At 41.9% G+C, this 18,044-nt stretch overlaps 1 protein-coding gene across 1 annotated transcript in view; it reads left to right on the plus strand.

The window, feature by feature from the left end:
- The window catches only part of COL19A1 (collagen type XIX alpha 1 chain), a 362,938-nt gene that overhangs the window by 262,162 nt on the left and 82,732 nt on the right, over nt 1-18,044 (plus strand). Inside the window, exon 17 of the mRNA XM_029223905.1 lies at nt 12,898-12,951. Within this exon, the coding sequence (XP_029079738.1) occupies nt 12,898-12,951 (54 nt within the window). The remainder of the gene's footprint in view (nt 1-12,897; nt 12,952-18,044) is intronic.

The following is an 18,044-nucleotide window of genomic DNA, read 5'->3' on the forward strand; positions in this document are numbered from 1 at the left end:
ATTATTCTTATTGAGATGCTGGTAATTGAGGGGCAACTAACTGGTTCACAGAGCTGGCCACAACCCTTCATCACTTTTTATAAAGTATTGGTCCAATTTCCTGTTAATAAGCAGAGCTGATCTTACCCACACAAAGGGAAAAGCTCCCAAATTCCCCCAAGCAGCTTCTGTCATCTTGTTTTGAATGAATATTCTTCATTGGAGGGAAACCATTAAGTAGCAATGTCTTGGACTGATGATACCTGCAAATACACTAAGATTATGATTTTTTAAATTATTTATTTATTTTTGGCTGCATTGGGTCTTTGTTGCTGCGCGCGGGCTTTCTCTAGTTGCGGTGAGCAGGGGCTACTCTTCGTTGTGGTGCGTGGGCTTCTCATTGCAGTGGCTTCTCTTGTTGCGGAGCACGGGCTCTAGGCGTGCGGGCTCAGTAGTTGTGGCTCGTGGTCTCTAGAGCGCAGGCTCAGCGGCCATGGCTCACGGGCTTAGTTGCTCTGCGGCATGTGGGATCTTCCCGGACCAGGGCTCAAACCTGTGTCCCCTGCAGTGGCAGGCGGATTCTTGACCACTGTGCCACCAGGGAAGCCCCTAAGATTATGATTGAGAGCAGTTTTCAGAGAGGAAGCACGAGAGCATTAAGCCTCTCCCTAGGGAAGGAAATAGCAGTAACTCCTGAGGAAACATATTCCACCAAAGAGAGAGAGATGGACCGGGAGAGATGATTACAGCCCTAGCTCTTGTGTTTGATGCTCCACTGCCAGCGCATTATGTAATCCTCACAACTATCACGAGAAGTAGAAATGATGCTCATTTTATAATGGGGTAAATGTTGCCTGGAAACATCGAGTAACTTGCCCAGGATCACACAAGTATAAGTAGGGGTTATAGACTTGAGACCCAGGAATGGACCGCTAAACCCACCTTTATTCTCTCACTCATTCTCCAGTAAAGATTTCTTTGTCTTTCAAGCCTTCCAGTTATCTGAGTAGCGTAAAGGAATGGAAAACAGTGGCCTCGTGTTAGCATGATGAGGCTTCGAGAGTCTCGAGACTTGAAATGCCTTAGTTTATTTCAGAGTATTCCAGGTTTTCTTTCCTTTAGAAGGGAGAGCAGAGCAGCTGGCAATGAGGCGGAACAGAAGAGTTTAACTAATGAGCCATTAAAGGCGGCATGTCTTAGCCCACCCGTTTGACACTTCCGTCACTTCTCATTCATCATCCCTGCAAACGTGTTTATTAAAAACCACATTAATTGGAAAATGTGTTATTATTCCTTTCTGTTGCAGGCAGGGCCCTTGATTTCCTTTCTTTTTTTTTCCTCTGGCATTGTTTTTGTGCATTGTTTCATTATTGCAGTAAGAGAATTGAGCAGTGGGGCTCACGTGTGTCACAGAAATTCACATAATGTGTAATGTGGACCAGGAGCTCCCTCTACTGTTTCCACTGGAAAAGCTCTAGAAGAATGACACTGTTCAGCCCTCAGGAGGCTGTCCAGGGTCCGGAGATTGCTCAGTGTTCGAGGTTTAATTATAAATCTACATGATTTTCAAAGTTTATTTTCAGGATTTTGTTGCATCTTATGCTTATCCTGTATTTTAAATACAAATGCTAGCTTATCAACAGTCATTTTCAATGTCAACTGGCTGCCTCTAGAAGTGAAAGCCCTTAGCTTTCTCTAAAATGCTGACTTATTGTAACACGCTGATAAAACTCTACAGCGTGAGTTTTTGTGGGAGGTGACTCTGGTGGAATTTACGCTTCTTTTCTAAAGGAACCATAAGATTGAAAACATATACAACCGTGTTGTTTCCATTTTCATTTTAATTTCAGTGTAGAACTTCTTTCACCTTTAATGCATGAGGCATTGCTCAGTCCTGAAGGTTATGGTTACAGAGCAGGATACATGGTTAAAAGAGTGAATTTAGGATGTGAAATTGAATTCATTTATCCAACACATACTTACCTCGATCACCTAGCATGTGTTAATGACTGTTACAAACCTTGAGTATACAGTGGTTTATATAAAAAAAAAAAAAACAGACAAATTAAAGCTAGGGTCTCGGGCTTCCCTCGTGGCGCGGTGGTTGAGAGTCCGCCTGCCGATGCAGGGGACACGGGTTCGTGCCCCGGTCCGGGAAGATCCCACACGCCGCGGAGTGGCTGGGCCCGTGAGCCATGGCCGCTGAGCCTGCGCGTCCGGAGCCTGTGCTCCGCAACGGGAGAGGCCGCAACAGTGAGAGGACCGCGTACCGTAAAAAACAAACAAACAATAATAATAATAATAATAATAATAAAGCTAAGGTCTCTACCTTCAGTAACTTACACGCTATCATGTGTGTGTGGGGTGAGGGACCGATGGTGAAGAGGCAATTCCATAGGTAGACAAAACAAGTTCAGCTTAATATGCAGTGCTGCAGGGGAATAAACTGGGTAGCGTGAGAGTGGTTTGGGAGGAAGAGTTGTTGCCCTAGTTAAGGTGGTCCAGGTGGCATCTCTGAGCATCTAGGAGACATTACTTGAGAAGTAGCCAGCCGTGTGAGGCCCAGAGCAAGAACTTTCCAACCACAAAGATCAGGAAGTGCAAAGGGCCTGAGGTGGGAGAGAGGTTGCTGGATTCAGTAAACAGAAAGGAGCTAGGAGAACAGTGCCAGAGGAGGCTTTGGAGCTGAGTGGCTTAGCCTTATGAGAGTGGAATTGGGGAGCGGGGTGGGGGGGAGAATAAGTGGCAAGGAAAATAATCAACTGGCCACATCTCCCTTTTCTAGGTCTTTGTGTTTTTATCTCAGGCGGTTAGATTTTTATTTTGATGTGATGAAATTATTATTCCTAATGATAATTCTAAAGGCAGCGTCATTGTAGCATATCGTTTTTAGTCTTTGCATGGACAGGGAACAGACTTGTTTGCTGAGAAAACAAGGAAACAGACAAAGCTTTGACAGTTGCCCATTTCACTTCAGCCCAGCCTGAATCCAGGGGACACCATGTTTTTCCTTGGAGATGGAGAATCTCATCACATACAAGTCTGATTCTCTCTTCCCCACAGCTACACCTGAGGCTTCCTTTCTGATAGGCTGCAGGTTGAGATGAGCAGTTATAACTATGAAAGTCTATGCTCTGGAAACACCGTGGAACTAATGCCTTCCCGCATCTGTGCCCTGTTATCCATCACTATCCCCACCTTTTCCGTCTTCATCTCCAGCCTTATTTCCTATGCACTGAGGACCCACGGTGCAAAGCTAATGTTAGCAAGGCCCACCCCTAAGGGAAGTTAGTCCCCAAGACACATTTTGGACTGCTCAATAAAGTGGATGACAAAAATGTCCAATTAAAACATTTGACTTCTTGCTAAAATACTCTGTGTGACTATGTGCATTTTGAGAACCATCATGTCTCAGTGGGAATCCAGTTCATAGTCTGAACATCCGTTTACAAGCCTTGAATTGATCAGGGTTTTCTGTTTCTCAGTTTTCCTTTCAGCAAAGAACTTTAGTCTCTTTGGTCTGTTAATGGCTAAAGGCCATGTACTGTACTGATATCTTCGGAGGAAAAGAACCTAACCATTTATCTGTGTCAACGGGAATAGTAATTTTATTCATAATAAAAATAAGATGACTTCCTCAGAGTTAAAAATAAAGATACCTAAGACCTATAAAATGGAGGCATGGCCAGTTAATCATTTTTATTGCCACTCGTCCCCCACTGGGGCCATGGTCCCAGACAAAACAGCTGTTGCCAACATTACTAACATTCCAGTGTCACCTTGTGTGGCCACAGAATCCGTAGACATGCATGTGAGGCAGCTGGGGTCTCAGGTGGAGAATGTGAAAACCAGCACTTGGGTTCCACTCCCTAATTACTTCTCTTTTTTTCTCCCAATGAGCAGCAGCAGTGAGACATTATTAGCCACTTTCTGACTGCCTGAGTTTTTTACTAATTATAGATACACTTGGGAAGAAAAGGATTTTATGTTCTTACAGCCACTGACTCCTTTTCTTCATTTTGGGTCATGTTATTGAAACCAACTATTAAGACTTCTGAATGACAGACGTTGTGTATAGCAATGATGGGACAGAATATTTGAAATCCTTGATATATGGTCACCAAACTTGTTGTTGGGCCAGTGCATAGATTAAATACTGATTCTTTGTGAGAGGTAAACAGTAAGGTTTTTAATAAATCTGATTGGCCTTTGAGAAATATTCAGAAAGGGAAACTTGTTTCCCAAATAATCTTATAATTTGTATTTGCTGATAGAGCTTACGAAAGTATCTCCATACGGCATTTAATTTTACCGTCGTATAACTCTGTGAAACAGGCAAGAAAAGATTATCTCCATTTTAACAATAAGAAAAGTCTGGGCCTCCAGAAGTAAGGGGCTTAGCTAAATCTCTTCAGTCAGTTTTCTCTTCACAGCAGCTACAACCTGGTAGGAAATTGTTTCCATCAAAGGAGAGACTAAAAGAAGTTATGTGAGTAGAGAAGCAACAAGTTTTCAGCATTATCTGGGGGACCTGAAACATGAGAGGAAATTCTGTAGAAAGTAAGCCTAGAAGGAGCTTCAGTTATATCTGTAATTTCATTAAAAGGTAAAGAGATCTAAAGTAAATATGGCAGATGGTTAGGACCTGACAACATTGGATTGTGGATTCATGGGGATTTATCATATTATATTCTGTACTTTTCGACACGCTTGAAATAGTCCAAATTTCTTTGACAAAACAGGAAAAGCATCCTGTGGGATGGGCTGAGGTTAATATCACTAATTACTTCTTCACCGGCCTAGAGTGCCAGCATCTTCTCTTTTGCCTGAAATCCTTTGTAGAATGGGGCAAAGTGTTTTAAAAATGAAATCATTCAGTATTCTTTTCTAGAACTTCCCCGAGTGTACCCTATGTAATCGTGTGGTTCAGTTGAGCCAAGACATGTAATTTGCATATTTATCATGAGTATGACCTACAGATCAGAAGGAAACCTTGATGTCAGACATTGGAGTTGAAAGTGGAGGCTCCAATCACCACAAAATAAAACGTCACTTTGCTTTTGTCCAGAATGTCCCCAACCATTCGAGTTGTGTACATGCCCTTGGCCTCTACGTAACTTGGCAGCATGTAAGCCAGTGCCATCAGCCTGGCTGTCTTAAGTCTCTGCGGTTTGCCTGGGAATCACGTTTTCTCTGTCTAGGAAGCATTGTCATCCTACCAACACTTGTTTGTCTAAACTTTTTTATTTTATATTGGAGCATAGTTGATTAACGATGTTGTGTTAGTTTCACGTGTACAGCAAAGTGATTCACTTATACATATACATGTATCTATTCTTTTTCAGAATCTTTTCCATTTAAGTTGTTACATACTATTGAGCACAGACGTAGAGAAGAACTTATGGTTACAGGGGTGGGTGGCGGAAATGGTGAGGGGAAGGGATAGTTAGGGAGTTTGGGATTGACATGTACCAACACGTTTAAAGAGAGTGAATATTATCAGTTACATAAGTGGAATCTCAAAGCACTGATAGGTGCAGGCTGTGTAAGCCAACCTCCCTTCAGATTTGAGAGGTGTATTGAGAGATTCCTGAGGTCAGACAGGGGAGTGCAAGCTCAGCTGTTCCCCAGGTATGGTTTCTGTTGATGGTGAACTTTGGGCGATGCCACTGGATACAGATCATTTGTTTCGCAATCTCCATCCTTACTAGTTCTCATGCCCCGCTGGCTTTAATCACCTCATGCAGGGTCAGTGATGTGGCTTCAGTGGGGAGGCAAGGCTCCTCTTGAGACTGCTGCTGCCCCTTATATTACAGGAAGCTGACACGTAACGTTTTTGCTTTTGCAGGACATACTGAGGGGAAATGAGTATGAAACATTTTATGGATGGATAAGCAGAATCGCAGCGTTAGGGGAGGAATCATTTTTTTCTAACTGTCATGCCATGGAAATCAGTCATCAATGTCCCAGCAAGGCACTCTATCAAGAATGCAATGGGCTTTATAACCAATTAGATGGATTTGTTTCATGGTATCAGGGAAAATAAGCTCCTTTAGAAAATGATTTTTTTTTCTCCCTTGGAAAGTAAAGTGTTAAAAACTTCTGAGCCTCACAGCATAATGTAGAAAATCTGCTTTTATGAAATGGATTAATTACACCCATTGAATGCATTCACTGTCACAGCCTCATCCTCCCACCCCTGTTCCAAAATGACAAGTGAAACCAGCGGCTGTGTAATTTTGGAAAACAATCAGGTCACATATTGAGTATTTTGCTTATTCATACAACCATAAACTGCCTCTGCTTGAGTTCCCTCAATTACACAGCTCAGTGTGCAGGCCAGAAGAGACAAGCCCAGCTCAAGTGAGCACTTCTGGAATACACAGAGGGATGCGTTTGAAAAATGTCCAAAATGGCAGATGTGAAAACTTCTCATTCAAGACCCAGAAGCGCTGCTTCGCTGCAATCCTTCACCTGTTAATCACGCTGCTTCTGAACTTCTGAACCAGGGTTGCTGGCATATCTCATACGGAGATACTTAGGAGCTACTGATCTTTCAAAGTAGAGTGCACGTGTATGCCACTGGGGTGGGGCAAGGGGGACCTGGCTGAGACAAGAGACGATCACTGCTGCTCAGAATTTCCAGAGCTTCACCAAGATTAAGCGTTGGCTGCTGGCTTCTAACAAAAACTGCTCTTACCTTTTTTAGGGGAAGTCCCCGGAAGATGCCCTTGACCAATGCTTGAACCAGTGTATTGCTGTATCACTTAAATCCTTCAGATCCCACATGGCAATACACAAATCTCTCTTCCACAAGAACACAATGGCACAATTGTAGTTTTGTTTGAAGGGTATCTCATCTTCTTACTAAGTGTGACTACTTTCCCATGACTGTTCATCCACTGCAATTTCACGCTCGTAGGAATTTCAGCCTATCAATATGATCCCTAAGCAAACTTACTCTCTTGTTTCTAGTCTTTTTCCCACCAACTCTGACCATTTGTGTGTTTGTTTTTCTTCTACCATCTCATGAATGCCAAGACTCTACCCCTCATTTGGTATCATTTGAACTTCAAAAGTTACTTAAGATGCCGATCAAGATTGCCAACTTCTTTCCTTTTCCCTCTCAGAAGTCTCCCTCTCACCTCTCTCTAATCCAGGCCCTCCTTGATTTTAACATTTCTTGTATCTGCCTGTGGTTCCTCTCTCTTATCCTCACCCTCCTCCCATTCTGGTCACTCTCCTCTTGATCTCTTCTTGTCCAGTCTTTGAAAAGGTGCATCTACACTGCGTCCCGGAGCTCCCTGTGCTTGGCCCTTGTAGATTCTGTCCCTCATTAATAGATCTGCAGTCTTTTACCCTTGAATGCCCTACGTGATGTTTTTAACCAGCTTTAAGATGATTGATTTTGGGTTTTTTTTTTTCTCTATCTGTCATCCCTCTCACTGTGAGGCAGATAAAGGAAAGAGTTAAAATATCAAAGATACAGCGTCAGGCCAACTTGGGTTGAAACCTAGCGGTTGTCTGCTAGTTGTATGACCTTGGGTAAGATAGTAAACTTTTTGTTGTAAGTAAAATAAGGATAATGCCTACCTCATTGGACTGCTGTAAAAGCAAAATGCAATAACATAACGTACCTGCCACACAGTTATTACTTTCCAAGGGTTACTGTTGTCATTTATTAATATTCTTATCATTATCCCATTTTATCATTCTCTTCCATCTGCTCATTATGTTTTACTTTCTGTCCCAGGATTTAATCCAGGACCTCCCATTTCTAAAGCAAAAGTGTTGATACCTTTCCAAGTTCTTTGATTATCATCCTCCTATAGCTTTTTCCTCTGAGTCCCACTTTTTACAATCAAAGTTCATCTTAAGACTTAACTACATTTCTCAGAGCCTCATGCCAGAAAGTGAGTGCCAAAGGCCTGGGGGGCTGCGAAGCCACAGTCTTCAGGACCTGCACTCCCCCCTTTTCTGTACCCTCTCCTCCCTCGGTGCTGTCTTCTCCTGTCCCACCTGCCACATAGCATCCCGTTACTCCTCCCCTTTTTTGTCCCATCCAACTTGCTCTCAGGAAATACTTACTGAATGATCCATAAGAATATATTCAAGTGGAACAACTCTTATACTTGGTTCTACCATTTGTTTATTGCGTGATTTGGGGGTAAATCTATCAGTTTTTCCCTGTCAGATGGAGAACATAATCATACCCATCTCACACAGTCTTTATGAGAATCAAATAAGATGATGTGTTTTGCAGTCACATTACCCTGCCATCTAAGAAAATATAAGCGAAAACGTATTTAGAATTATGCTGAGCTGTATGAATATGAAACATTAGTATTACATCTCCCAAGAACACTTGTATTCGAGCTGGTGATAAAACCCAACACCAAATAAACCAGTCTTTCTATATGAAGTTTTAGGCAGGCATAAACCAGAAGGTGGGTGAGACATTTTCAGAAATAAGAGCCCCTTCCCAGGAAACTTAAATTTCACCTAATACGTGCTATCTGGCCCACATCCCCACTGTAATCCCATAAAGGAGAACTTGAGGTCTCTGTGTTGAAATATAACCATAGTATAAACACTTAATGAATCCCCTCCTTGCTTCAGAAATCATATTTTGCAATTTGAGAGTTTTCAGCAATTTGGAGGGGGAGGGGTTGGAGTGCTGGTATCTCCTTAGCCACTAAAACTTTGTAGCAGAAACATTCTCTGAAAAACAATCTATTCTAAAATTACAACTGTTTAAGTTAATTAAATCCCAAGAGACAATGAAAAAACTCATTTAGAGCAAATATTTAAGATAAATAAAAGGATCTGTGTTTAAAAGAAAAAGAAATTGATTTCCCAAATATTTTCTAAAGAGTACTATTGATTTTTCTCTCAGAATTGGAGACAACTTTCCATGTTGTAATTCTGGTCAAAAATCCATCCATAAGCTCTTTTCCACTAACTGGAGCTCACTGAAGCTTTGTTTTCAGTTATTTAGCCAGATTCTTAGATTAATCTGCATCTGTTGGCCCTGTATTCTGTGAGTTTGGAAGCAGCAAGACCCCTGCTCAGTTTGCTTCCATTTCTAACTGAAATCAAAACGAACGAGCAAGAAATTGGCTATACCCTCAAAATTTTTCTTGCAAAAGATTCTATTGAATTCAGCAAATACTGGGATGGGGGTACTATATGTTATGATAAGATAAAAAAGATTGAAACTCCTATCTTCAAGGAGTTTTCATTCCAACTGGAAAGATAGACATGTACTCAAACCACCATAAATCAGGGCTTCCCTGGTGGCGGAGTGGTTGAGAGTCTGCCTGCCGATGCAGGGGACATGAGTTCGTGCCCTGGTCCGGGAAGATCCCACATGCCGCGGAGCGGCTGGGCCCGCGAGCCATGGCCGCTGAGCCCGGGCGTCCGGAGCCTGTGCTCCGCAACGGGAGAGGCCACGACAGTGAGAGGCCCGCGTACCACACACACACACAAAAACCCATAAATCAGTATAAATGTGCTTCACTAAGTTATATATAATGTTATAGATGGAATATATATATATAAGAGAAAAACTCGTTCTGACACTAACCTTGCCAGCAATTACTGTATTATTGAAACATGCTTCATCTTACCATTCCTATGAATGAGGTTAGGCTTCCTAATAAATTTTTTAATATAAGAAAAATAATTACTGGTCTTTGCCTTTTCTGCTAGCCATTAGAAAGTTAGAAATATTTCTTGAAAATTAGCCCAAATGACTTTTCAATAACAAACTTTCTATCTCTTCTTATAGCAAAGCTGTTTTTTAGCATGCTTTGAAAAAAGTTGATTAGTGCAACTTTCTTCATAGAGGTTTTTGGTATTTCAAAGGTTGTTAGCAAAGTTAATTGGAAACCCACAGGGCCAGAAGGCAGTTGTGTACAACCTGAAAATATGTATTTGTGAATCCTGAAAGGAGCCCCTAATGAGAGAGCTCCTAATGAAGAGTGTTGGTGCGTGGGGATAAGTGGTACCCAGATGGCGCACGGACGTTCAGTCAGCAGTTATGGGGAGCTGAAGGATGCTTTCAGAGAAGAGGGAGGAAGGAAGACCGTTCAGGAAGGAGGGCCAGAGAGGGAGCAGAGTGGCTGAGGGGCCACGGAGACCTTGATTCAGAACATCAAGGGTGCGCTAAAGCTGACCCAAAGGCCCAGCCCTGACGGTGACAGGGAGCTCTCAGCAGAGACCAGGGAAGGGAAAAAAGGCAAAGCTCCGCATGCTGCATGAACCGGCTGCAAAGTGAAAGTGCGGCCAAGACCAGGACCGAAGAAGCTTTAACACAGAGCTCTCCCCATCCTTTAGACGTTGGGAATCTGTGGCCCAGGCTGAAATCTAAGGAGCTGATAATGCAAACAGTTGATCATTTTCACACTAGCATCTGATGACGCAGGTGGCAGACAGGATATTTCTCTGTCTTCCACCTCTAGCAAGATTTTAGCCAAAAAAGAAAAACAACGAACAAATAAAAAACCCTTTTTAAATGCTTTAAACCATTACCGAGCATATATGTTCCCAAGTTGAATGTATCTTTAATTCCCTTCATCACACCAGGCATGGTTCTTTGCAGTAGGAAACAACATTAGGGTCTCTCCCCACACCAGGCTGATGGACCGCTCCGGTAATTACACGCGAGCACAGTTGGGTTATGAACAGGTGTGTCTCCCCGGAGCTCATGAGCACTTTACAGCTGTTGTGTAATTGTCTACTTATCCCATTAACTCGGGCGTCCTGTGTCTCCCAGCCCAACACAAATAGAGCAAAGCCGTGGTATCTGTATAGCTGCTGCAGGTCACTACAGGAGCAGGATACTGGGACAGTTTTCCTTTCCATAACCATAATTTTAAAATGCCTGCGAAAATTATTTTAGGCTGAGAATCTGCTTTTAAGTTACAAGAGTTGAACAACTAAGAAGCGAGTTTGGGGCCAGGCTGCCTCCATTAAATATTAGCCCTGCCGCATACCAGGGTTGTGACCTTGGGCCAGTTAACTATTTCAAACGCTCATTTTTCTGTATCTTTGAATCGGAAATAATGGTGGTACATACCTCATGGTGTCATTGTAGAGATGAAATGAGTTAGTCTATTTGAAACCCTTGGTGTAATGCCTGGCGCACGATACACACTACCTAGATGTGTGCCGTTATTATTTGATGGATTCTTCTGCTCTAGTTGACAGACGTTATTAATTGATCTGCTGTATTCAGGAGCCCCACTTGTTAAGCCTTTCCCTTTTGGCTAAGACGAATGTGTCTGAAGCTAAATGTACCTACCACATCACTAGTCTTTGATCTAATTGACCTTATGATCAATACACATTCACCATTCACCCAACGCCTGCTATGCAGATACCCCTAAGCTACCTTTGATGCTACTACATACGGTATCTAAGATTTCTCCTTGCCTTGTTAAAAATAGTTGCAGAAGGATCAATGTGTATGGAGTCTCATGTCTCCTGAATTTCAAGAATGAGTTCCTAGCTTGTACCTTCTTGGCCGGAAACTTTGTGAAACAACCCCCAACTCAGTAATTGCTTTCCTCTTCGCTTCAACCGCCTGACCTGGAATACGTCACACAAAGCTGGCTGATGGAAAAAGAACCTGAAAAATAATAGCGCCTTGAGAATTATTTTCTGACATTAGCTCTGTTTTGATTCCAGCAAGGTAACAGCGTCGTTTGTCTTTCCAACCACAGTCAGCTCCGTTCCGCACAAGGCCTATTATTTTCTCACGAGTTATATCTGCCTCCTTCTATCATCCATCACTACACCTTGCTGTCCTCAACATTTAACGGCACAAAGTAAAGCCTTCATGTTAGATCTTCTGTCACAGGCCGTTCCTAAGAAACACCCGTCATAACTGTTGACCAACATTAATCTTTTCAAGATAACCTAAGGTGTTACCTATATCAGTGAGTGCAGCTAGCAGATGTTCCTTAAAATGTTTCTTCACTTTCCAAAGCTTTCGTTCGCTTTTTAAAATAATAATCTTTGTATAATAGTGACTTTGGTTGGCTGAATCATGATCTTTTGGTGTCTTATCTTCTGAGAACTTTGCTTCTGTAACATTTTCTCTCCTCCTAGGAGCTTACGAGGTGTGGATGAGATATGCAGTCTCTTTTCTGAGATAGCTGAATCTATTTTGGCTGAACTACCTAAAATCAAATCATGTTAATCTTTGCATTTTCTTCCACCCCTTTCCCCAAAATTTAATCCCTGAAAAACTCAGAGAATGCTTCTCTTCCTCTCTTCCTGGAAGTTTTAGGGACAGACAAATGTCTTTACTTCCTTCCTATCCACCCAAAACTCAGCAGAGTGCTTCGTGAATATTTCCACATCATCTGAAAACTACATGTATTTAAATGTCTTAAGCCCAAGGTTATACAGCAGATATCTTTTTCTGGCCTGAAAGTCCGTGGGAAGCCCATGTTCACCCAACTAATTCAAATAATTAAAGCAATAACAAAACAATATTTTTCCCTTATTTTTTAAGGTAATAACATGTGGGCATACACTTCCATAATGCATTGATAAAAGCCCTATAAGAAGTGTCAAACATAAACTGAAGCTCTTCAGCCTCTTCCCTTGAGGAGTTTTATGGGTAAGATTCCTTTTAATAAGGAATATGCTGATGGCTGACCTTTTAGTAAAATGTTACGTGTTCCCAGTTAGGACCTTTCTTTGGATTCATGCAGGATTTAACCTAGAAATACGTTTAAGAACCAGATAAGCTAATGTCCATGTGATACTCTATTAATTAGAATACTTGACTGAACAGACACTTCCTTCTTCTTACCTGTGAGATTTTAAGAGTTCTTAGATACATTATTTAAATACACATTGTTTTGGTAAATGTTTATGTATGTCTTTGATTTGTTTCTAATACAGGGACCTCCTGGAATACAAGGAATGCAACAGCCTCTTGATGGATATTATCACATGGTATGGCTTCTTTCACTCACATCATGTATACAGAGATTTTATGTGATGGTATTTTTGAAAAATAAAATGAACTTAATTGCTAACTGCTCAGACTTTGAAACATAATCACATATACTTAACATCTTTCCATAATGAAAATGTTTCCGAAAAAGTATTTTGATCAGCATCTTTTCACAAAACCAGGATTTTATCTTTATTTAGTTATTTATTTTTTAATTAATTTATTTATTTTTGGCTGGGTTGGGTCTTCGTTGCTGCGCACGGGCTTTCTCTAGTCGCGGCAAGCGGGGCCTTCTCTTCATTGTGGTGCACAGGCTTCTCATTGTGGTGGCTTCTCTGGCGGCGGAGCACGGGCTCTAGGCCCGTGCAGGCTTTAGTAGTTGTGGCTCACGGGCTCCAGGCATGCGGGCTTCAGTAGTTGTGGTGCACGGGCTTAGTTGCCCCGTGGCATGTGGGATCCTCCTGGACCAGGGCTTGAACCCGTGTCCCCTGCATTGGCAGGTGGATGCTTAAGCACTGCGCCACCAGGGAAGTCCCTATCTTTACTTTTTAAAAGTTTATTTCAAAGTTTGCAAAATTTCATACAAAAAATTAATGTAAAAAACATGTTTCACCGTTGATAGCATCATATATGCGGTTTCCCTGAGGGCAGAAAGAGATGATTTGCTACCTTAGAGCTCTGGGTACTACAACGGGTGACAGATTTCTTACCAAACTAACAGGTGCTACACTAAAATCTCAAGCAAAGGTTTACATACTATGGGTCAAGACTGAAGCCTCCCACCTCCCAGGAAGGAGCCACTTTAACTTCACCAAGATTTTTAATTACCCATTGGTTTGGATGGAATATGACATGGAAGGATCTGACAGCCAAAAGGCAAGACATTTTTGCCCCCAATTCTACAAGGAAGCACAGCAGACGGAGAAGAATGGGTGTGGGCAACCGAGTGTGACTCAGAGACCTAAGTGAGACCATTGGTTGGCTCACCATTCAGCACACGTTTGGGGTCTGATCGCTTTGTGGGGAGCATTCTGGCCACTGACTCGGATCCCTTATTACGTCATAGTTTATCACTGATAAGCTGCAAATTTGGAGAAACTCCCCTTTATGTCTGTCCTGTGTTCGTGGTCTCCCTTTCTTAGATTCCTCTGGCTACTTTTGTTCCTCTGTTTAAAAACCCAAAGAAACAGTCTGTGCCAGCAGAGGCTTTGAAGGCAGCAGGTGCACAGAAAATGACAAGCTAGTTAATTCAAAATCCCAATTCTTCCATCAGATTAAGTTCAACACGAAGACCTGGATCGTTTGTGGCTGATAAATTTAAAATCAAAAGTGTGGAACGTCTCTTCCACTTCCTGCATGATCCTATCTTAACTTTTCTCATTTCCTTAGATTTTCCAGGGAATATTGTATTAGGAGGAACGTATGAGGTATATTGTATGATCCTTTAGTAAACATTTTCTGTAGAGATCTCTCTGTACCAACTTTTTCACAACCATAAGGCTTGGCCCACATGAAAAAACGTAAGAGAAGCATATCTAAAATTACTCAGTTAAAATACACTGCATTTCTGTAATGACATCTACTGGTACAAAATAGGATTTACTATAAATGCTTCAAAATAATGAGAATGAGTGGGCTCTGATCTAACAGTGTCAGCTAAAAAAAACTTAAAGAATATTGTGTGTTACTACCACCCTTGGTATAAAATTTATCAAGTTGCTACTCAGCTACTTAGATATTTGCCATCCTTTGCAAAACTTTTAATGCTCATCTCTTTACAAGTCTCTCAGCATTACTTCTGTATATAGTTTATCTTGCCAACGAGTCAGTTTTCCCTTAAATGAAGATATATAGTGCATTTATATTTTAGAATCTGAAGTTGAGAACATAAATTTTTTACTTTAAGGTTATATTTCCCCCAAAATGAGGCTGACCGGAGAAGGTGAGTGGAGAGTCTTGCTAACAGCAAACCAGTTCTCTGAATTTAGCTGTTGACTCACCTAAAAGAACTCCAGCTATTGTTACTACCGTTGTTACTACGGGATTGAGGCTCACAGGTGTTTAGTCCACCTGTGCTCAGAAGGTGACTTCAGAATTGGAGCACAGCTGGGTAAAGAGGGGAGACCATAGCTTCTCTTCCCCAAATGAAACACCGTTGCCAGTTAACATCAGAAGGCTTTAGACCCGCCTGGGAATTAATGGAAGGTAACTTTCCAAATACTTGACTCTGTTTCCTTCTGAGAATAGTTAGGGCTGTTCCATGGAGGTCCCACCAGGATGGATGGAGGGGTAGGGCCCACCTTCTCAGCACCTACACTGAGCACCTTTCTGGGTTGTAACCGCCACCTCTTCACCCTCGGCTTCACAAAAGAAAGGGCCAAGTGTGCCATGGTGAATGAGATGCCTGTCTTCACTTGGCCATGTTCCCAGCAGGTCACGACCCCCACCGGTTTGGGATGCTGAGCTTGTTTCAATTTGCAGTTCATTGCATGCCTGATGGTCTGGCCGTCGCAAATAAGCACAGAGAGAAGGGGGGCCCTGAGTGAAACTTTCCTGGAGAGTAAATAATGGACCATGTATTGAAACATATAAAGTGACATTCCGAGGTTAAAATAATCTTCCCGTTTAAATTGGCATTGATTTATGTAATGTCTGCACTTGAGTCCTGGGCCTCGGCACCTCAGCTCGCAGCAGCTCAGCCGTCCTGCAGCCTGGATTCTGCGGAAGCAGCTGCCCCTGGGAGAACGAGTGGCAGACCACTCATACACCTCCCCTCCCCTTCCTCTCCTGAAAGAGCTCCTGGCTCATTCCCTCATCCCAGGAATCCTCAAAGCAAAGTAATTGCCTTTGGCCCCTGTACAAGAGTTGATCGTTTTCCCCTACACTTTTCCTTGTCATCAGAGGAAGAAGCTCAGGCATAAGAAGCCCTCTCCTCTCACAGCACAAATCAAAAAGAGAATTGGGGAAGAAAAAAAAGGAAGTGAGGAAAAGAGAGACTAAGGAGGGAGGTCAAGACAGTTATATAAGTATGTTTCTATGTATTTTGCATGCCCACTTGTGGATGCAGAGAATGAAAGGTAGATTCCCCTCTCCATCACAAAAATAATTTGCAGAACAGCTGCTCCCATTCTGCAAGACTGGTTGCAAAGGAGCAACAATGCCGAGCATATTCTTCCCCTCAAGGAAAATCTTCTCACAATCCAGCAAACTGCTCTGCATTGTCTCCAGCTCTGGGGATTTTAAGAAAAATTTGATAGATTCTGTCAACTGCTAAAGCCGTCAGATCCAGAGCTCTTTACACCAATCTAGATGGGAAAGGAAAAAATAAAAAAGCATTCTCTGTGGAGGCCAGGTACTTGCAGGTTTTACATTCCATATTGGTTTTTAAAGATCCACGTGGAAAATGTGTAGTTGGTTATCTTAACATCACCACCCTCGGTGCAATTTGCTGAGAATCAGTCTCATCTGTTGGAGATTGATGCTGTGTCTCCCTGCAACCAGTTCCAGTGTTCACTTCTCCAAATTGTTGATCCAAGAAAACCAATTTGCTAACAAAATAATCTGTTTTTCCTTTCAAGTATCAAACCACAACTTCATTTTCATATGCACAGACTAGAAAGGACAGAAAACATTTCTCCAGAATCAAATACTCAAGGTCTTTCCAAGCGGTGAGTTAAACCCAAAGATCGCACAGAAAGTGAAGGCCTCCTTGGAAACACTGGAGGCAACCCTTCTGGGCCTGGAAGATTTAGAAATAAAATTTAAGTCCTAACTTCCTGTCTTCCCCTCCCAGTGCCCCAGGATCCACTAGCTTTGGAAAACATCATGGATTTAGGCACAGACATACGGATTTTTGGATTTTAGCAGTATTACAGAGAAATCTGAAACTCACCTGGGCCTGGCCCCTCCCCTCTGTGGCCCACCACACTCAGAGCTGGTGAAATGTGTTCCTGCGAGCACCTGAGAAGCTGGACTTGGTGCCAGCCTTGGGCCTTATTTCCAAGTGAGCACAGCCCTCTTAGGCCACATGTTCTATTTAACTTACTAGGGCTACTGTAATGAAGCAAAGTGACTGGCTTAACCCCCAGAAATGTGTTATCTCACAGTTCCGGAGGTGTTGACAGGGCCACGCTGTCTCTGGAGCCGCCGGGAGAGGTGTGTTCAGGCCTCACTCCCGGCTCCTGGTGGCTCCTTGGCTTGTAGTACCTCCAGCTTTGTTCTTCTTTCTCAAAATGACTTTGGCTATTCAGAGTCTTTTATGGTTCCATATAAATTTTAGGATTATCTGTTCTAGTTCTGTGAAAAACTGTAATTGATATTTTGATAGAAGTTGCATTAAATCTGTAGATTGCTTTGGGTCGCATGGCCATTTTAACAATATTAATTCTTCCAGTCCATGAATATGAGATATCTTTCCATTTCTTTGTATCATCTTCATTTCCTGAATATTGTTTTAGAGTTTTCAGAGCATGGATACTTCACCTTCTCAGTTAAGTTTATACCTAGGTATTTTATTCTTTTTGATTTGATTTTAAATGGGATTGTTTTCTTGCTTTCTCTTTCAGATAGTTCATTATTAGTGTATAGAAAAGCGACAGATTTTTGTATGTTTATCTCACATCCTGCAACTTTACTGAATTTGTTTATTGGTTCTAATAGTTTTGTGATGGAGACTTTGAGGTTTTCTATATATAGTATCAAGTCACCTGCCAAAAGTGACAGTTTTACTTCTTTCCTTCCCATTTGGGTGCCTCTTATTTCTTTTTTCATGTCTGATTACTGTGGCTAGGACTTCCAATACTATATTAAATAGAAGTGCAAAAATGGGCAAACACGTTTTCTTCCTGATTTTAGAGGAAAGACTTTCAGGTTTTCACTGCTGAATATGTTAGCTATAGGTTTGTCATAAATGTCATTTATTATGTCAAGATAGGTTTCCTCTACACCAACTTTGATGAGAATTTTTATCATGAATGGATGTTGAATTTTGACAAATGCTTTTTCTGTGTCTGTTCAGATTACCCTGTGATTTTTATCCTTCCCTTTGTTAATGTGGTGTATCACATTGGTTGATTTGTGGGTATTGAACCAT

This window comes from Monodon monoceros, unplaced genomic scaffold (genome assembly GCF_005190385.1).
Source record: "Monodon monoceros isolate NGI ecotype Baffin Bay Population unplaced genomic scaffold, NGI_Narwhal_1 Super_Scaffold_15, whole genome shotgun sequence".
Lineage (NCBI taxonomy): Eukaryota > Metazoa > Chordata > Mammalia > Artiodactyla > Monodontidae > Monodon > Monodon monoceros.